Raw genomic sequence first — 22,417 nt, forward strand, 5'->3', positions numbered from 1 at the left:
GTACTAATATTATCTTCATTTAACAGATGAGGAAACTGAGGCAAACAGATTAAGTGACTTTCCCAGGATCACATAGATAACTGAGTGTCTGAGAAAGGACTGGGAACCAAGTCTTCCTTCAAGTCCACTACATTTCCTGTATCTTTCCTTGGATTTATTTTAGTTTGAAATAATAATCACAGACTTCATTGATTCTCCCATTCCAATAAAAGATTCCATCTATAACATGTCTGACACATGATTAGCAGTTTCTATTTCAACACTTTTTCAGGAGATGGGGTCCTCAGTATCTCACCCCATTTCTGTTCTACAGTTTGAATTCTGCCTCCTAATTCTCACCTCTTACTCTTTTTCTCCTTCCACATTCAATATCTGACCATAGTCAGCATGCCCTACACTTCACTCTCCTTCTCCTACCAATCCTTCCTCTAGATTAAACACCCTCCAGATGGTACATTTGGTACAGTCCTGGGTCTGTAGTCAGGAAGATTCATCTTCTTTTTTTATTAAAGCTTTTTATTTTTCAAAACGTATGCATGGATAATTCTGTGACATTAACCCTTGCAAAACCCTGTGTTCCAATCCCCCCTTCCTTCACCCCCTCCTCTAGATGTTAAGTAGTCCAATATATGTTAAACATGGTAGAAATATATTAAACTCAATATATGCATACATATTTATACAACTATTTTGCTGTAAAAGAAAAATCAAATCAGAAGGGAAAAATGAGAAAGAAAACAAAATCCAAGCAAACAATAACAAAAAGAGTGAGAATGCCATGTTGTGATTCACACTAAGTTCCCACAGTCTTCTCTCTGGGTGCAGATGGCTCTCTTCATCACAAGATCATTGGAACTGGCCCGAATCATCTCTTTGTTGAAGAGAGCCATGTCCATAAGAATCAATCATCATATAATCTTATTACTGTGTAGAATGAAGATTCATCTTCTTGAGTTCAAATCTGGTCTCAGACCCTTACTAGCAAGTGATTTAATCCTGTGAACCTCAGTTTCCTCATCTGCAAAATGAGCTGGAGAAGGAAATGGCAAACCACTCTAATATCTCTGCCAAGAAAACTCCAAATGATTCTATATATCCCTCTATTTTTCAGCTCTATCTCTGGATGAAGAGAATGTGTCCCTTCATTATTGCTCCGACAATCAGGAAGAACTGAATTTATATCCTGCCTCAAACATTTTTTAGTTGTATGACTCTAAACAATTCATTTAATTCTCCTCCTTATTGGTCTCCTCACCTGTAATAAGGGGATTTCAAGAATGTCTACTTTGCTATGTTTTTGTAAGGAATGCATAAGATAATATATGTAAAGTTTTTTGTACATTTTCCATAACACAGTATAATTAAAAAAGAACACTGCAATGAAACTATAAATCTCTTATGCAAAACTTATATTCCTTTTAAATATAATAATGTTATCCCACCTGCCCTAGAGGTGGCTACCATTACATACACACACATTACATATATATGTAAAATATTCTATACATCTACAATTAAAGAATGATTATGATCATCATAGAATACTATACTGTTCCATAAGAAATGGTGAGCTCCATAAGCTTAAAAAATGTGGATTAAACGTGCATGAAATAATGAATAACAAAAGAAGCAGAACCAAGAGAACATTGTTTACAGTTACAGCAATGTTGTTTTAGAACAACTTTGAGCGATTCAGTCATTGACCATTATAAATACCCAAATTAACTACAAAAAACCTATGAAGAAAAATGCTATCTACATTCAGAGAAAAATCTGATCAAAAGAAGTATTTTTCAAATTTTAAAACACTATATATAGGTTAGATATTTGGGTGTGTATGTGAGTATATCTATAGATACAGATACACATACATGGGTAGCTAGGTGGCTCAGTGCACAGAGTGGCAGGAGGATCTGCATTCAAATCTGGCCTTAGATTTATGAGCTGTGTGACCCTGGGCAAGCCAGTCCACTTCTGTTTTTTCCTTAGTTTTTTCTTTTTAAAATGAGTTGGGGACAGGAATGGCAAACCACTCCAGTATCTTTGACAAGAAAATCTCATATAGAGAGTTGAAGGTAATCAATCACAACTCCTTCTCCTCTTACATGTACACACATTTGTAGATATGTGTGTGTGTGTACCATGTGCAAGACATACATGTATATAACATGTTTATGCTATAGTAAATAGAAACATAGAAAATGTGCCTTACTGAGGTATTCATGTATATGTGTGTGCATATGTATTCACACATGTACACATACCATGTTCTACATGGACACAATCTGCACATATTCCATGTGTATAACATGTAAACACAAATGCGTGTATATGCTTAAACATCTAAGGAGATGGGGACTTGCTCACAAAGCAGTCACTCCTAGTTTTTTATAACTGTGTGCGTGAGCTTACACATTCATTCACAGACATACTACTCATTTGTGCGATACATTTCTATAACATACAATGCACATAGATGTATTCATGTGCATATTTTCATATTGATAGTTGACTTTCACAGACTGTGTATGAGAAGCTGCCCACTAGGGCCACAAGTTTCCTTCTCCTTAGGTGTTTAAGCAGAGGCCTTTCAGGGTTTTAACAGAGGGGACTCCTGCTTGAGGTGGAAAATTGGACTAGATGATGGAGAGCTTCCCCAGTATGAATGTTCCATGGTCCTCCCTGATTCTTAGTGAGTGCCCGAGAGCCCTTTCTGTTCTTCCACTGCAGGAGATGCTCTGATGTTCTTCAGCTTTATTCATTCTCTAGGCCTACATAATGTAATCCTGGCAGAAATGCTAAAGCAGGAGCATGAGGCCCACCAGGCCCGGGAAAGTCTTGAAGAGCGGGTAGCTGTCTCCTTGGGGTACAGGAAGCTTGGTGTGAGACTGGACCTTCTTAAGACAGTGATGAATCTGCCTGGACCAGGACTGGGTCAGAATTCAGTTTGGTTTATGATTGTTTTCATTTTCCATGGCATTTGTTGGGCCTTCGATCTAGCCTGCACAGGCTGAGAGATGGACTTTTTCCCTGATAGATTTCTTTCTACAGGCCGGATAGGGAGAGCAGATGCTGCAGGTCAGGCCAGCGGCAATCAATTTGGGGAGAATAACTCTTACAGATTGAGGAAGAAGGCCATAAAACACCAAGGAGGCAGGGATGGAAGAAAACAATAGCAGGCTGACAATGGATGAGATTACTGCTAAACACCAGACCCTGTCCTTATAGATCATTCCCGGGGCCAGCACGTCGGCTCAGGGATGCTGCCATCCACTCTGCACGCTCTGTGGGCTCAGGAGTAGCAAAGGGAGCTGGCGGGACCCCCATCCTTCTGCCTCCTCTTCCTGCCAGCCCTGGGCTTTGCCAATGAGGGGCGGGCACTCTGAGCTAAAATCCCTGTGAAGTGGATGGCAGTCACACTGACAGAGCGCCTATGAATCAAATACAGGGTTTGGACCTTGGTCTTTCCAACTCCAGGCCAGCCTTTATCCAATCCGTCATGGTTCCACATCCCCTTAATTTTGTTTTGCACAAACTCTTGGTTCTCACCTGCAACCCCTTAAAGCTTTAGCCCCAAGTAAAAGCCCCATTTGTTCTGCTTCCTCTTTGCTGTCCCGGATTGTTCCGCTCATTTACTCACCCATTCTCACACATCCGCTGAGATGGGAGGCTATCACCAAGATACTTGGGATTTCTTTTTATCTCACTAGGCCTTCAGGCCTCAATTTTGGCTGGGCATGGGCTGGGACTCACCAAAATTTTCTCCACCCCAGATGTCCATCGCTGCATCGTACTTCCCCAGATGATTAAACCAGGATTTGTTCATTACAAATAGCCCTCCGGAAATAATTGGGGTCCTGCACATCAGGAAAAGGGAGAGGAGAGTAAACAAAAGGAAAGCTGAAGCTCCTCAGAATTTCTTCTCTTCAGACCCCAGACACCCAAAGCTATTGTCCTCATGCTTTTTGTTCCTCTTGCAGAAGGACCAATAAATTTCCACTCTACCTAGAACAAGGACATGCACCTCTACATGTAGCACTGCCCGGGCATTGTGCTGGTTGTTGCTCATAAATTTTCTGGATCTCACTGGCGCACTACACCCATCAGTCTGCCTCTTCCCCAAGGCCCGGGGTTCATGGCCTTGACTGCGGACTTCCAAAATGAGATGCATTTGGTACTTGGAAAAAATTTACACATTCTCTCACAAGGATACTGCCTTGGAAGACTCTGCTAGGAATTGTAGCAGTGATGAAATAGGACTCCAAGTCACTTAAAGAAGAAAATAAAAAGCTTAGGAAAGCTGCTTTATCAACTACTCATTAATGGGAAACTGGATCTTTATGAAACATCTCTCTTATCTTTTTCTGGTTTCTCTCCTTTTTTCTGGTCGATTGAAATAACTATAAAATGCTTTGTATGGTACCTGGTACATAGTAAGCATTATATACATGTTAGCTATTATCATTATTATTATAATTTCTTTCCTGCCTGATAGTGGGTAGGAGGAAGGATGATGGGATTTACAGTCAGAAAAACAATCTAGTCCAACTCCTTTAGAACTAATATCAGGATATGGATAACCTGAAGAGAATCCAAGGGAAGGGAAGTTAGGAAGGAAAAGGCCTTGAGTCCATTTATGGGATGATTGGCCAAAGGAAGGAAAGAAACTAGCATTTATTAAACACTTTCTCTATGCCAGATATTTTGTTGTGTTTTATTTGAAATATAACCTGCTTTGATTCTCACAACAATCCTGCAAAGTGAGTGCTCTTATTATCCCAATTTTATAGTTGAAAAAATGAGACAGTGATGTGTCCAGGGTAATAAGTGTCTGAGGCCACATTTAAACCCAGGAATTCCTGATTTGAGACCCAATGTTCTATTCATTGGGCCTTAATCTGTGTCTTTGAAAAAACTAGGGATATAGAAAATGGAGAAGATAAGTGCAGATAAGTATCAGAAGGATACCTGAATGGGGGGTGGATGGAAGGAAAAATATACCATAGGTTGTCCTAGTAGACAGTAAGTTTCCCCTCACTGGAGGTTTTCAAAGCAAAGGGTGAAAGACTACTTTTCAGGTGTGTTGTGGAGGGACTCTTTTGAAGGGTATGTGGATGGACTATCTAGGGTTCTTTCCAACTCTGAAAGTCCATGTTTCTGTGATTTGCCTGAGATCATCTCAGTAATAAGTAGCAGAATTAGGATTAAAATTTAGCTCCCCTGAATCCAAAGTCAAGGTATTAGAAAATCTTGAGGAAGAGCAGAGAACACCATGAGAGCAAAAATGCTTTCTCCTGAGGGTAACCAAAGCTTTGTCCTGAGAATCAGGGAAGTCTGGGGCTGGGAGCGAGTGCAGAACTCATCTTGTTCAACCCCCTAAAGGTTCAGCTAAGGTCTGGGGATGTGACTAAGAATAAAACTCAGGAGTCTTAGTTTCTAATCTGGTAGAAAGTGTGTTGTACCTAGAATGAGAAAGATCCAATTTCAATACTAGTCTCTGATATTTACCATTAGTGTGACTCTGGGCACATCACTAATGTCCACATGATGGGGCTGGTGGGACAGTAAAGAAATAGCACTGCAAGAAAGGTTTGAGTTCAAATCTAGCCTCTTTACTCTCTGTGAGATTTTAGAAAACTCACTAATCTCTGATTGCTTCAGTTTTCTTAAATGAAAAATGAAGATAAGGTTGTTTTAAGGATCAAATGAAATGATAATTATAAAAGCACTTAGCACAGTTTCTGGCACATAATAATACTGCTCTTAGACTTCAGGAAAACCCTGTATAATGCCAGTGATCCCGGGACTGACTTGTTTTTTCCTAAGCTTGACCCCTTCCTGTTGAGTTCAGTTTTATTGCTTAACCAAATGATTTCAGGGAGAGGCCAGTTGCACAGAGAGAGTAAGAAACATTTGCCTTTGAGAAAAAGGAGAAACAGATAAGCTGCTGGCTTTGTCCTTGACTTTGTAATGATCATCTTTCTGGAATGTGTAGATGGATGGCTTGCAATTTTTTCCGCCTATTCCCCCCCCCCAAGATCATTCTGCTTCTATGACCCATATCAATCAGTGATTGATTAAGTATGCATTTATTGAGAATATCCTCTGTGCTCAGCATCATGAAGACCAACGTAACATCATCTCTCAATAGGTAAGTGATAGATGGAGAGAAGGATAGACAGAGACAGATAGGAATAAATGAATGAGCTAATGAATGAGGATAGATATAAATAGATAATAGATAAATGAATACATACGTACATAAATTGCTATATTTCATTGCCACAAGCAGCTCTTAGAGGTTTGGTAATTTTGATTTCCTACACAGATCAGTGAAGAATTTAAAGGCTAGGAGGGAGTGAGGTCAAAAGAGAGAATGTGGAATCATGAGAGGCTGATTCCTATATTATTGGTTTAACCCTTGGTTTATATCAACATATCTATCTGAAGTTTGATGATTGTGGTCTACATCTAGGGTATCAAACATCCGGAGCATGAGGCCACATGTTGGACGCATGGCTGCAGCTTGATCCAGATTAAAATGTAATTGAGAATATTTAATAAAAATTCAGTAAGGCATAAATATTATTAAATTTTAAAACTAAGTCAACATGGTACTGCAGGAATCTTTATATATGGGTTAGTGGCTCCTATTTGGTCCATTTTCATGGATTCTTTGGGTCTCTTTTGCAAGTTCCTACCCTTTGCTTTGAGAAATACTCATTTGTAGTTCTCAAAGATAACTATCTTCTTATCATTTATATCTTCCTGATGGTATTCTTTAGGATAGTCAGAATTAAAATATAAGCACCTAGTTTGCCATGAACCTTATAACTTTCACATTTTGTAAGCCTGTAGAGTGCTATGTACCTCTTTGATATCATAAATTCTGCTGCAGTCCTATGACTAGTCCCTGGGTATTCTAAATGAATTTAACTCTAGATCAGGGTCACAGGCTGAACTTCTAATCCCAGTTTTGCAAATGTCTGCCCTTAGTGGGCTTGGAGTTAGGAAGAATTAAATTTAAATCCTTCCTCTTTCATCTACTGGCTGAATTGTAGTTATTGTTCAGCCATTTTTAGTCTTGTCTGACTTTGTTACCCCATTTGTATTTTCTTGGCAAAGATGCTGGAGTAATTTGCCATTTCCTTCTCCATCTCATTTTAAATATGAAAAAACTGAGGCAAACAGAGTTAGTGACTTGCTCAGGATAACACATCTAGTCAGTGCTGGGAGCCAGATTTTCTGATTCCAAGCCTGGAACTCTGTGCTATGGAGCCTCCTAGATACCCTGTACTGGCTAAATGACCCTGGGCAAATCAGTTACTTAGCCTCTCTCCACCTCCCTAATCAATCTCTAAATCTATGATCTTATTACATAAAGTTGAATTAAAGGGACTTGAGATAGTTGATGGGGCAAAACAAATCCAAGCCAACTCCTGAATTGAAAAAAAAGTCAAGGTACAAAGCAACAAATTCACATGCAAATGATAGCATGTCTGACTCTATCTGCTCCTGACAATGATGACTATCCTTCCCTTCCCACTACTCGACTCCATACTGACAGAGTCTGGAAGTCACTGACATTCTCTAGCTACACATCCCAAGCCTTTGTAGGGGCTGTCCTGAGTACTCTGCACGTACCAACAGGCAGCTGGCCCCCAGAGGAGGAAACCTGGACTAATCTTGTCCCAAGGCAGGCCAACGTTCCTCCCATGTTGCATCCTGTCTCCCTAAACAGCAGGCAGATGGTCAAAGCAGGATTCCCATCTACAGATCAAGGGGATGGAGCTCCCTAACAGAGGCTGAAGAACTGAGTTTGGCTCCTGTATCTGCTACACGGGAACTATGTGACCCTGGACAAAGCTGCAGAATCTTCTCTCCTTACTTCCACCTCCTAGAATGAGTCCCTCATCATTTCCTTCAGTTTAGACATGAAGGCTTTTCTGATTTCTCTAGGACATCGCACATCCCACATTACATTACATTTCTTGCATATACTTTGTAAATGTTTGTACATATAAATAGTATCTTTCCCAAAAGAAAGTAAATGACTTGGGGGGCAGCGATTGTTTCCTTTTTGTCTCTGCATCTCCCTGATTAGGATAGTCCCTGGCATGTAGTGTGTAATTAATAAATGCTTGTTGGTTGAAGTCACCTTTCTGAGTCTTCATTCTCTCAGTTCTAAAATGGGGATTTTATTATTTGCACTAAAATATGGATGCTAATATTTGCACTAATAAGTCAGTTATATAGTGGTTTGAGGCTGACAAAGCACTTTCCTTATAACTCTGTGAAAAAGGAAGGGAATGAATCATTGTCCCTAATTTTGAGAAGATGCTGCACATGAGATGCTAAATAGCCAGAACACTGCCTGTAAGTGGCAGCATTTTTTCTGTCACACTGACTTCCATTTTTGAGATCATGTACTATGCAAATATGGTAGCCAGAAGAACCAGGAAACTATAAGTTATGCAGTCAAGTGATAACAATGACCAAGTCTATCAATACAGATGTAGCATTCTGCTCTTGTAATCTCTTGATTCTGATGTCAGGAAAGAGATATCATTCCCTATCTGTTCTTTGGGACTGCAGCTGATTTTTTACTTATTCAGTCTCCACTTAGAGAGCTTTCAATTTACATGCATAAGTTTTCTGGTTCTGGTTTCCTGGTTCTCTGTGTCATATAAATCTTCTCATACTTTTTCAAATTACTCATTTTTATTTCTTACTGTATAGTACTATTCTATTAATTTTGTATACTACATATTGTTTAGTCATCTCCCAATCAATGGACATTTACTTTGTTTTATATCTTTAGTTACCATGAAAGTACTGTTGTGAATATTTTGATTAATACTGGAATTTTGTTTTTGTCTTTGAAATCCTATATATGCTCATTAGGGAGATCAGTGGGTTGAAGTATATGAATAGATAACTTTCCAAATTGTTTTGAGAGTAAGTGGGACAATTTACAGTCCCATTAGAAATATATTGGCATGCCTGTTTTTCCATAGTCCCTCCAACATATCTCAGTTTTTTTTCAAATTTTTAGGATATGAGGTAAATCTTAAGAGTTTTTTAAATGTGTAATCTCCTTAGTGAATTGGAGCATTTTTTTATATATATTAGTATTTTGAAATTCATATAAAACTATTCATATCCTCTGCTTACCCTATTATTGGCAAATAGCTTTCGACATTTAACATATTTGTGTTCCTCCTAGATGTGAGATATTGAACTTTTATCAATAATATTAGGTGTACCGTTTCATATGTAATCATCTCTTTTTATATTCTATTACATTATGGAAATGTTTGTTTTATTTCTTAATTTCAGAATAATTTTCAAAAAAAATTTAGGTGTAAAGCTTTTTACTTACTTGATGGGTTGAATGGGATCCACCCTTAAGGCCTTTTCTCTGAGGGAAAGCTCCTCCCACTTGAAATGGAGTGTCCAATCAAACCCTAAACCATAGCAAAAAATAATATATAATGTATGTATATATAGACAGATATGCACAAATACATGTATTTATATATACATATGTGTGTGTATATATATATATATTTATATATATATATATAAATATATATATATAAATACTCTCTCACTGTATATGTATGTGTTAAACCTTGAGATATGTAAGAAACAAACATATACACCCGCCCCCCCCCCGACTTCCTTTATGAATTTTCTTTGGAAAGGTTTAAAAGAACTTAGTTGTAACCTGTATGGTTTGCTAAGGAAGAAATTATGCAATTTATATTTATTATATTTATTTATATAGAATATAATTAAATATAAATATATATATATGTATGCAAAATATATTCATTTGGCTTATGTAATGGGAAAAATATTTTGTCCTTTTAGAGGCATGTTCATAGTCTCCTTTATTAGCCACACTCTCTTTGAAGTCAGGTTGGTTCCTTACAACAAAGAGTCAGACATGGAGAAATACTAGAGGGCAGGGTCCTTGAACAAGCGTAAATAAAAAGTATCAAAGCAACAAGTCACATAAGGATATGTTAGACTGAATAGTAGGATATTTTTCCTTATTCTCTTTGGGTAGGGATATCAGATCCCTGATTCCCAACCAATGAAATTAAAGGGAGGTTTGAGGTAGACTATAAGGGACTTTGATATAATTTGCCCTTTTTGAAAAAAACCTTTCGAATCAGGGCCAAAGGCTCATAGGAACGAAACACAGGATCCTAATTATCAGGGAATCCTTGTTTCAGCTCCTATTCTCTTTAGTTGGGTCATATTGGGGTTCCCAAAACTTCATCCATTCCTTCATCATTCCAAGGTGAAGGGACAGACCCAGAATCGGGGCTGGGTGTACAAGTCATGATATTGATAAGTTTTTCTTCTTTCTTTCATTACTCTATTTTCCTATGACCAATCATTTGTGATAAGAAAATTCCTTACTGGGGAAAAGAAGCCAGCCCCACTCACCACCTCGCATGTCTGGGGAAGAAGATACGTAGGCAAAAGTGTCCCGGTTAATGATGTCGATTACTGGACACACCACCCGTGTAGGATCCTGAAAAATAATACAGATTCCTCCATATTGCTTTATGCCTAAGCCACGGTACGCTAAGACAATAAGGGAGATGGGTCAATGGAGCTGTAATGGCAGGAAGACAGTAGTTGCTTCCTATAGTCTTAATGAGGACACCTGTTCCTCTTCCATTTTGAGTGTTCTGGTGCAGAAGTTTCTCATAGGAGGGCCCATTATAACATGATTGCAGAATTAACTTTATTGGAAGGAGAAGAGCCAGGATAGACTTTGGTGGGGAAGTGTGGCTCTAAAGATCGTGTATTCCTGGAAATTTCTTTGTGTGTTTCCATGAATTCCTGGAAAATTTTATAAAATAGGCTCTGAGATATGGGTTAGAGACAATCACAGACTCTCAGAGCTGGGAAGAAATTTCAGAGACAAGCTGTAATGTACTCAACAAGTGGCCATCCAGCCTTTTCTTGAAGACCTCTAATGCTTCCTTGAAAAGCAAGACATTAAGGAGCTTTTCCTTATGTCCCACTTAAAATGAGAACCAAATAGAAAAAAACATCTAATTCCTTTTCTATATCATGACGTTTCATATATTTGACAAAAATTATTATGGCCCCTTTTTAGTCTTCTCCAGGATAAATAATCTTTATATGGCATGTTTACACCCTTTACAATCTTGATGGCCCTTTATATACTCTTTAGTTGGTTAACATTCTCCCAAAATGTGGCATCAAGAACAGAATATAATATTCAAGATATAGTATGACCAGGGCAAAGTATAATAAAGTTGTCTCCTATTAGCTTTCTTTTGGTTGCTATAACATGCAAATATTATTAATCCATTATAATTCCAGATCTTGCAATAAATGCTAAATAATCATGATTCCCCCTTCTTCTATGCGTGAAGATAATTTTTTGACCCTCACTGTAAGGCTTGATATTTATCTCTACTGAATTTTTATTCATTAATTTTGATCTAATGCTCTAGCTTCCTGAGATGTTTTTGACTCAATCATGACTGTCATCCAGTATTTCAACTATCTCTGCCAGCTTAGCCACCTTAAAATTTCATAAGCAAAACATCCAAGAATTCAGGATTATGGAGTTTGAACTGGAAAAGACCTTGGGGGGAGTCTTCTCTAGCCCTCTTTTCTTAAAAATTGGAAACTGAGCCCCCTGGGGGAGATGACTTTCCTTTGTAATCCAGATAGTAAGTATCAAAATCAGGATTTGAACACAGATTAATTTTCTTCCTCATGTACTATCTTGCCTTTGTCCAAGACACTGATAAAGAATGTTAAATACCAGGACTAAATATAAATCTATGTGATTCTTCATTAATGATAATGATACCTCCTTTGAAGTTGCTATCAGGCCATTAATAGATTATGAATAAACTACTGATTCCTTTCTAGACTTTTCTCTGCATATTCAATTAATTCTGCACCCACTTAATAATTATATTATGCTGTCTTATCACATCTCTCCATTTTTAATAACTCAATTTAATTCAATAAACATTTAGTAAACATCTTCTATTTGCAAGGCACTAAGATCTGGAGACAGAAAGACAATTGTAAAATAGTTCCTTCTTTCAAGGAATTTACATTGTACTGGGAGGGATATAACAGGTATATAGATAAGTAAATGCAAAGTATTTTACTGTTGTTAAAAAAAAAACATTTCTAGAGACAGAAGATGAGGTATGATATTAGCTATTTTCCTAAGACCCAAACAAATGACAGCCAAACTCTACAGGCACTGTGGTGAAATGGAAAATGATGGACCCAGATTCAGGAAGACCTAGTTCATATCTCACATCACATACTATCTACATGATTCTTGGAAAAGTTAATTGAGTTTCAATATCCTCATAAGGAAAATGATAGAGTTAGCTAGATCTTATGATCCTAATGGTTCTATATCTCCAGCAGCCTGGGATCTATCAATTTACCAGCTGTCAACAAAGGAAATTAGATTAATTCAGCATAATCCCTTCCTAAAAAAGCTTTGTGATCATTGCTTCCTTTTTTACATATTCAATAACCATCCCTTTAATAAATGCTCTAAGATTTTGATAAGGAGCAAAGTCAATCTCGTTGGCTGATAGTTTGAAGAATTCCATTCCCTTTATTTCACCACTGGGTCAATGTTGGCCATGTCCCAGTTCTTCATTATAACTCCCCATTATCCAAGCCCTTTCAGAGATCTAGGAAAGTAGTTTAGGGCTCATATCTGCAAACCATGTGAGTACCATAGGAAGTCATTCATCTGGGTCTGATGAATTGAACTCATATGGAGAAGTGGGGTGCTTTCTTACCGCCTTTCTATTTAATATGCCTATCAGTTGCCTATTAGCTATTTTTGTTTTGTTCCTTAGAGGCCAAAGATCATTATCCTTACAGAGAAAATAGGAGGAAAGTATAAAGCAAGTCTACCAAACAATGTGCGTCAGTGGGAAACAGCAGAGCTGGAATAGGAAAAAGTGGAACTGGAGTGAGAAACAACGAGTTTGCCTCCTGACTTTGCTACTTTCACAAATTACTTAATATCTCTTTGTATCTGTTTTCCTCATTTCTAAAATAAAGAAGGCCTAACTGGATGATCTCCAAAGTTTCTTTGAACCTCAAATCTACAATCCTATGATCTATTTTCATGATCTTATCTGTCCTCAACAAGAGTACTGCTCTTTATTTAATTCTCTCATGTTTCTCTAATAATGCTTAAAAAAACGGTTCCCTTTTCTTCCCCATTTACCACCACCACCACCGAGGTCTGGTCCTTCTATTTCCACATCCTATTATTGTATCCATATGCTCTTTTTTCAATTATCTTCTTTATATTTCTTTTTTAAAACTGATTTTCATGGATCCATTTCCCTGTACATCATACAGCCAGGATACTACATAAATGCTTATTTACTTCCCTTGCTCTGTATCACAGTCACTGACAAGTGTGTCCTCACTACCAAACATTATCCTTTCCCCTTTCTTTTGAGATCACTTATAAAGTCCTTGGATCCTGACATCAGGTGAGGGATGAGCAGATGCTCATCATATTGTTACCCAAGGCATTTCTAACAGTACCTTCATAAACTGCACAGAGCAATAACAGCCAATTCATGCAGAGGCTGCAGGTATTTACACTGTCAAAAGCTAGGATAGCCACTTTTAATAGAAGTAAATAGTTTGGGGAAATGTAGGAACTAAGCAGGGTAGAGAAGGGAAGGAAAGAAGCAAGAGGGGGCAAACTGAGGGATGTGTTCTGTGCCAAAATAATGAGGGGTTTGGCACCAGAAGGAGATGGGTGATGTAGACATCAGGTGATGGCAGACACCAAAAGTTGGGGTTCAGTCATATGAAGGATTCACAATGGCCATCTCTTTGGCAAAAAGTAGATTTATTTAGGGAAGAGATTACAGAGAAAATGAAGGGATTCCAGGAATGGTAAATAGGAACTAGAGTTGAGAGAGCATAGAAAGGGGATTTAATAATTAATGATGGAAAGGGAAAGTTCCCTAGTAGAACGATTTACCAGGAGAAAGGAAACATTCCATAAGACTGGGGCATGCCCTTCACTGGCAGGCTAAATCCTGAAAGGGGCTTAGCACCCTAAAAGAATTAGCTATAAGGAGAAGTAGGATTGGGGAGTCTAGTGGAGTTAGGGGAGACATGGGGGAAGATAAGGGGAAAAACACCAGGAGAGTACCCTAGTGACTGACCCAAGGAAGGCACTAGCCAAGGGATGGCCCATCAGTGGATTTTATAGGGAAAATTTAACTTCAGGGACATGACTGGGATTTCTGGCAGGGCAGGGCAAGGTGAGACAGCTCAAGACCCCTGCAGAGGGTGGGTCTCAGGGGTTGGACATAACTTGGATTTCAGACTGGATGACCTCCTCAGAGAGTGGGACCGTGGACCTACTGGATCTCCATCAGAGCCTTCTCCCAGCCTGCAATTCCTCTGCTAACCACCCCTAATACTGAAGATCTCATCCTGGAGGATCTGAGTCTGCCCCCAACTGTATGAATCCTGTGGCTCCCATGTATATCTGCCTTCTCCCAAGATTATCAATGTCAATACTCATGCTTTACTTCCCCAGTGATAAAGTTAAGTGGAACATTCCCCTGCTCAGAGGCTGGTCAGTTCCCACGGTTCTAGGGGCTCACAGGTCCAGAGATTTGAACCAAATGGTCCCACTGAGGTCATCTTGGCTAATCTTATTTTACAGATGAAGAAACTGTGCCACAGATGGGTTAAATGACCTGCCAAGGTAATTCAAGGAGTAGGGTGCAGAGATAGGAATTAAGTTGGTCGCTCTGGATCTGGCACTGTTTTAATTGGGAGCTGTGTAGCCTGGGATGAAAAAGAGGAATATGTGAAGAGCAGAGCTTCTCTCTCTGGTGTTCTTGGCTCTGTGGTGACGTGTTTTTGTGCTGACTTTCAGAATGGGAAAAAACTGCTTAGAACTATATAGCTGGGATCACATTGGTGATGAATTAGTTTTCTGCATATCAACTACACTGCCTCAGGGACAGAGAGTACTACCCTTTGTAGTTCTGGGAAAAAGAAAATGAAAAGGACTTATAGGTACAAAAATATAGCAGCTTTTTTTTCATAACAGCCTAAACTAGAAATGAAGAGTTTACCAAAGAGCAAGGGCTAAGCAAAAAGGGCACTTGAGTGTGACAGACTGTTCTTATGCCAGAACAAATGATGAAGTGGACAATTTTAGAGAAAATCTAGAGGTCTTCCTTGAACTGATGCAGAATGAAGTAAGCAGAACTCAGAGAAAAATTCCCAATCTTGGCTATAAAATTTGGAAAAGAAACTACCTTGAAAAATTTTGCAGCTCTGATCAATGCAATTATAGTCATAATTTCAGAGAACAGAAGATGAAACATGCTGCTTATTTCCTGAAAGAGAGGTGATGGACTTCCAATTCATAAAGAGACCAACATTTTTAGAGATGGCCAACATAGGAATTTGTTTCTCTTTAGAATATGCAGATTTGTTATGATAGGGTTTTCTTTTTTTATTGTTTAGTTGGAAAGAGAAGAAATGCAGTTTTGAAATTAATTTTATTAATAAAATGTATACACTTCTAATCTTTTCAAGAAGCTCATTCTTTTCTCCAAAACAAAATGCAAACTCCTGTTTCTCTGTTTGACATTTAAAACCCTTCACAATTTGACTGTAGTCTAATTTTCCAGGATTAGTGAAAGTACTCCCTTTTATAAACTATGTCTTCCTGCTCCATTGCTCTGCCTTATCTACAACAGGGCTTAAACATTTTCTACTCAAGACCCCTTTTCTCCCAAGAAATTTTTATTGTGATCTCAGGTATAAAATAGGTTTTTAGATAAAATACTTACTGATAATAAATCACAAAGAAACTTATTTTAAAACAATTCTTTGGTATATATAATTGTATCATTTATTAAAGATGAAAGCCAATTTGCATACTAATGAGATAGAAGTACTTGTTTTTTTATATAAAAAATTAAATCCTGGCAGAATATGTTATATCTTTTACTGTTGTCAAATTTTTCATACACCTTACAGTGAGTTATGCAACCCCACATAGGGTTGCAACTCACAGTTTAAAATGCTTTGGTCTACAACATTTCATTTCCCATCTTTGTACAGGAGTCCTTCCTCTATCTTGGAACATCCTCCTTCTGTTACCTGGACCTTATAGAATAGAAACTCTAGTTTTTTTTCCAAAGCTTAATTTAAGCAGCACTTCTTATAAGAAGACTACTTTGATCCCCTAGTTACCAATATATCTCACACTCCCAGAAAATGATTTTGTGTATTATTTGTATGGGTTTTGTATTTACTTATCTGTATACATAGTAAATGTACCCAAGTGAATGTAAGTTCCCTGAAAGCAGGCAATATATAGTTTTGTCTGTGTTTTTTCACCACCTATCACAATACTTAGCACTTAGCAGATGCTGAATAAATGTTTGTTAACTGAATAAAAGATGAGTTAAAACAAAGACTAGTAGAGCCCAGAATCCCTCAAATTAATCATCAAAGACAGACTAGACTGCTTCATGCCTCTGGGTCACTTTTCATCTCAAAAAAGGGACGTGTTTTTCCTCTGCTCTAAGTCATTTTATTGGACCAATCCATCTTTCCTCAAATTAAGCTGTCTTCCTGCTTTAAGATACAAAGTCACAGAACCCCTAATTTTAAGACCAAACACTTAATTTGGTCCTTAGGTTCTCACTTGTCATTCATTCTGGCAGAATTTAGTTACTGAGAGACTTTGAAATCTAGAGTGGACCTAAATGAAAAGAAACACTCATTTTTGATGTGATGCTCCTTTCTTTCAAGGGTGTGTGCATATATAGCTTATCCATTGCCTTCTTACTGATTGTGGCTGAATTTGGGGAACATTCAGGGTTATCTCCACAGGTATAGATGAATGCATACACACATTCTGTAGAGCCAACAGGCTAAGATGCCCCTTAGAATCTAGTAACAATGTTTATCATGGGAATCATATGACAGTTCTACTCTCTTATAGGTGAAAAAATTAAACCAGAGAGACTTAAATATTTGTCTTCAGTAACATAGGAAAAAAAAGAATAGAATCATAATATGAACTCAATTTGTCTGACTCCAAACAGTCACTATATTGCTCAACATCCCCCAATGCTTCCTCAGTGCCTGCTAAATTTAGTCAAAACTCAGTCTACAATTCAAGGCCACCTACTTTGGCTCCAATGTGCCTTTCCAAGTTTTTTTTTTTTCACATGACCCCCTTGTAGCAATATAGCAACAGGATGTCTGAATGGATAAAAATCTCATCTTATACTCAGAAACACCTGGCTTGGAGTCCTGTCCTTGACATATGGATTGTGTGAACTTGGGCAACTCATTTAATCTGTGAATAGCCCAGGGAACTCTCTTAAGTTGCAAAGAAGGTACCAACCTACATTTATGGAAAGAGCTTCTTCATTGGGAGTTCTCTATACCCAAGAAATCACAAATTTTTGTATCTCTTAAGCTTGGGAAAACTGGACTATTTGTTGATCCCAATCATGTGTAATGATTTCTTGCTTATCTGTCTCTGCTCATTCTGCTTCCTCCACTCAAAATTCCCTTCTCTTTTCAACTATCCAAATTCTAATTCTTTCAAAGCCCAACTCAAGAATCATGGCCTTCGAGATGCTATCAACAGTTAGGTACCTTCCTGCTCTCACCCCAGAAGGAAAATTAGGAGGCAAAAGGAAATAGATATATAAAATCGGGCACTTGTTTCAAGAAGTAGTTTGCAACTGAAAGGGAGAGGTGTAAGGGAATTTCTTAATGATTGAATCACCAATCTGGGAGTAGCTTTTGATGGCTTCTTCCTCTCCTCTTATCTCTATTTTTGAAAACCCCAAACTCTGATTACAACTCTCAATTTTTACTGTCACTTATAAGTTCAAGTCTGAGAAGCTGGATGAATAAATGGATAGAGTGGTGGGTCTAGATTCAGGAAGATCTGAGTTCAAATGTGGCCTTCTTTGCTGTGTGATCCTGAATACATCACTCAACCCTGTTTGCCTCAGTTTCTTTTTCTGTAAAATGAGCTGGAAAAGGAAATGGCAAATCTCTCTAGTTTCTTTGTCAAAAAAAAAAAAAACCCCACCAAATGAGATATCGAAGAGCTAGACATGACTGAAAAATGACCGAACAAGATTAAGTTACCTTTTGTCCTATGATAAGTTATTTGCATGTTCACATACTCATACATATGTAGATCCACAGTCACATACCAGATACACACAGTACTCTAATCTCTGAAATAACAGACTTCAGAAGTACCACCACATGCTTTCTATGGTTTTCAGGGGTCTGGGTTTAGTCACGAATTGCCCTAGGATGAATAGAGCCAGGCAGATAATTCTTGATCTGTCTGACTAAATCTTTTTGCAATGAAAACTTTAGCAAGAGCCCAGCAATCTAAAAGAGACAAAAAAAGACATCAGAAGTATAATGTGGATGGAATGGGTCCAGTGCTGAGATTCCTGGCTGTCTTAATAATTGCTGAATTCACAGAGGGAAGAAGTAGTTTGGACCTGAATAATTACTCTGTCTCAGGCTGGGGAGTGATGGAGATGAAGGATTCTTCCGCCTTGAGGAGAAATGAAGCCTTGATGAATTGGTTCCTTACATATCTAGGTCTGTGAGATAGTTTTCTTGAAGGAAAAAGGAACTAGAGGTTTCAATAGAGGGGAGACCTAGAATAGAATGTTTAAAATTTGCTACTGAACTCACAATGGACAAATGCTCTGAAAACAAGGGACCCTTCCACAAAGTTGGTCTATCTATGGCAAAATCTGGGGGAAGTACAAGTTTACTCAGTCCTGGGTCAGTAAGCTAAGGTGAGATCAGCAGAAGTTCCATGGCCAGCATTTGAGAATTTGGGCCAATAACTAGAATCATACAACGAAAGCTTTAATTGAAAGACCCCTTACAAGGAGATGCTCAGAGGCCCAAAGCTATGTGGGTGTATATATTTATCTTTGGTTGATGGGAACAGGAGGAAGGAGAGAGGGACCTATTGAAAAATCAATCAGTGATCCAGTTACTATGCTTATCACTGGGGAAAACAAGAAGAAAGAAAGGAAAGAAAAGAAAAAAGAAAGGGAAATGAAGAAATAAAGGAAAGAAAGAAGGAAGGAAGGAAGAAAAAAGAAAGAAAAAAAGAAAAAATAAGGAGAAAAGGAAGGAAAGAAAGAAAGGGTGAAAAAAAGGGAGGGAGGTAAGATGGGAGGAAGGGAGGAATAAACTTTGTTTAGAAGTAATCTGTATTTTCAAGAAGATACATTTAATCAGACATGGTGAGAAGGTAAGGAGTCTGTTTAAGTCATCATGTCCAACTCTACATGACTCCATGAACTTTGTCCATGAGGTTTTCTTGGCAAATTGAATGGAGTGGCTTTGCCATTTCCTCCTCTTGTGTCTCCCCATTTTACAGATTAGAAACTCAGATGGCAGTTAAGTCACTACAAACACAACTAGTAAGAGTCTGAAGTTAAACTTGAACGCAGATCTTCCTGACTCCAGGCCATTCTATCCAGGCAATGTTCTATCCATTGCATCATCTAGCTTCCCCTGAGATTTATCTTACATTGTTTTTATCTCTGGTAAAGTTTCTGACAAGAAATTCTGCTGTTTGAATTCATCCTCTTGCATTATAGAGATCTTATTTTCCTTGGTGATGGACAGCTAAGTCTAGAGTGTGGTACATTGGATAGAACATTGGTCCTGATATCAGAGAGAATGTGAAGGGTTCCAACCTGATCTGAGCATGTCAATTTACCTCTCTATGCCTCAGCTTCTACATCTCTAAAACAAAGGCCTGGAACTCAATTTTCTCTAAAGTGCCTTTCCACTAGAAATCTACTATGCAAATACCTTCAGAGAAGCTCTTAAAAAGGCCTTTACTAAGTGAATCTGATTTGGGCTATTCTTTCTCAGAACTATAAACAAGTCATAAAATCCAGTTGCAGATCTTCCTTTTTCTTCTTTCCTTCCTTCCTTCCCTCTCATTCTTTCTTTCTATTCCTTCCTTCCTTTCTTTCCTTTTTTTCTTTCTTTTTTCCTGGGTGATTAGTCCAGATGGGGAACAGCTTGTCTCCATTTTCCACACAATAAACTCTAACAAATACATATTCTAGTAGATCTTCATCCATTCGTTTCTCTTATTGGTTAATTAATCTCAATTCTTTTGACCTTTCTTTGAAAAATAAAGGCAAGGTAAGAATGGGATGTGGGAAAATTAACTGATTCCTAAACAAATTGATTATTTAGAATCCAGTGATTCTTCATTTACATCATTCTTCCTATGTGGGGGGCCATTTCCAGATATCCTGATCTTTATCTTGCCACAGGATCCAGATGGCTCTAGAGGAGAAAGTAAGGCTGTGCTCCCTCATTTAAATCCAATTCACTTGCAAGCCATGACATCTCCTTTAGTAGCTGCCCCACTGGGGACCCAATTGGCTACTTCAGTTGGACAGTGCATCTTTCCTCCCTTCCTTCCCTCCTTCCTTCCTTCCTCCTTCCTTCCTTCTTTCCTTCCTTACTTCCTCCCCCCTCCCTCCCTTCCTCCCCCTCCTTTTCTTCCTCCCCCCTCTTCCTTCCTCCCTCCTCCCTCCCTTCCTTTCTTCCTCCCTCCCTCCATTCCTCCTCCCTCTCTCCCTGCCTCCCTCCCTTCCTCTCTTCCTCCCTCCCTCCATTCCTCCCCCCTCTCTGCCTTCCTCCCTTTTCCCTCCCTTCCTCTTTTCCTCCCTCCCTCCCTTCCTTCCTCCATCCTTCCTCCCTTCCTTTCTTCCTCCCTCCCTCCCTCCTTTCCTTCCTTCCTTCCTTCTCTTCTTATCTCTTTCCTCTCCCTCTGTTCACATAGGAAATCATAACCCTTACCTATAGATGCTCTGCCCAACGGAATATAAATTTTGATCTCTAAAATCTAGCAAGATATCTTGGGGTTTATGGGCTAGATTTATTTTTATAGACCACACCTTAAATCTAAATCCTCTGGCTCTCATTGATTGGCCCACAGTAAGTCCCAACCCAAATCTCACCTGGGCATTGTTTGAGCCCTGAAGGCTCAGGATAATTTTGGCCAGAAACCCTGAAGGGCTTCCCCTCCCAATTTTTGTTTGACTAGGTAAGAGAAGCTATACTTAGTCTCATTTATTACCTAACCCCAATCACTGAATGGGCCTTGCCTCAGTAAACCTGAGACCTGGAAAGACCTCAGCTTAAAAAATCCCAGGTTTCCCACTGCATCCAAGGCCATGTCCAGTCATCTTGACCTATATCTGGCCACTGTACCCAGATAGTTCTGGAGGGGAAAGTGAGGCAGGTGACCTTGCCCAGCCCTCCCTCACTTAAATCCCATTCACTTACAGGTTAGGGCATAACCCCCTTAATGTCATGGTCCTCTATGAGAACGAAGAACAAACAACAATCCTATCTCTGCGGATTGTGAAAGACCTTGAATGTCAGATTTAGGATTCAACTATTTCTTCATTTCCAGACCTTGAATGACCTGTTCATCACAATGAGATATCTCTTAATTATAATATTAATGATCCATCCTCCCCAATATTGGTTATGCTCATACCTAGTGATACCTCCTAGTGAAATATCTATTAGTGAACTGTAAACTGTTTTGTCCTAATGTTACCATCCATTCTGGCAGGGCCCTGGTAAGTAATCACTCATTTCTCCTCATGTTGATCTGGCTTGAGGAGAATAATTCTGGTGTTGAGCCCGGGACTGTTCTAATTTCTCTATATAAAACTGCTCACTCTCATGATCAGGGCTGGGTTTTCCTCATCCACCAACACTGCCATATCTTTACCAATTTCAGAAGTAGGATCCCCTCGGGATCTCTTGCCTTTCCCTAGCACCAAAGCAGGTTTAGAGAGACCTCTTAGAAATTCTGGGGGTCTCTAGGCTGATAGAAAGCTGGTGGCCAAGCAGAGTCCCTTCCAAAGCTTCAGCTAGTAAGGAGAATTTCCAATGAAAGAACAGCTCCCTACTTCGTCACTTTGTATTCTAGGAGTCTACATTCATGTCATCTGATTAACACTGATTCTTCTGTAAGCTCACATACTGTGTTTGATAATTAAAATTTAAGATTATTCAATGAGAACAAATTGTTGGCTGAGTTAATCTCAGTCACTGCAAAGGGAGTGTGTCTCTCTCCATAAAGGGGATAGATAAAATGCCACCCATCAGGCCCCCCGACACCAAAGCCAGGGTTCTACCCAGAGCAGCTGGGAAATACCTTCTGCCAGTAAAGTTGATAAAGAACAGGGCTTCTTCCCTTACTTGATATGCTGCTACAACCTCCTGGTGGTCTCTATTTCCTCAGCTTACCTTT

The 22,417-nt window shown here is 38.8% G+C and overlaps 1 protein-coding gene across 1 annotated transcript in view; it reads right to left on the bottom strand.

The window, feature by feature from the left end:
* GALNT14 (polypeptide N-acetylgalactosaminyltransferase 14) overlaps window positions 1–22,417 on the bottom strand; it is a 315,282-nt gene that overhangs the window by 47,483 nt on the left and 245,382 nt on the right. The window contains exons 7-9 of the mRNA XM_051976114.1: window positions 10,462–10,549; window positions 9,383–9,467; window positions 3,754–3,857 (exon numbers count right to left, since the gene is read on the bottom strand). Of these exons, the coding sequence (XP_051832074.1) occupies window positions 3,754–3,857; window positions 9,383–9,467; window positions 10,462–10,549 (277 nt within the window). The remainder of the gene's footprint in view (window positions 1–3,753; window positions 3,858–9,382; window positions 9,468–10,461; window positions 10,550–22,417) is intronic.

This window comes from Antechinus flavipes, chromosome 2 (genome assembly GCF_016432865.1).
Source record: "Antechinus flavipes isolate AdamAnt ecotype Samford, QLD, Australia chromosome 2, AdamAnt_v2, whole genome shotgun sequence".
NCBI lineage: Eukaryota > Metazoa > Chordata > Mammalia > Dasyuromorphia > Dasyuridae > Antechinus > Antechinus flavipes.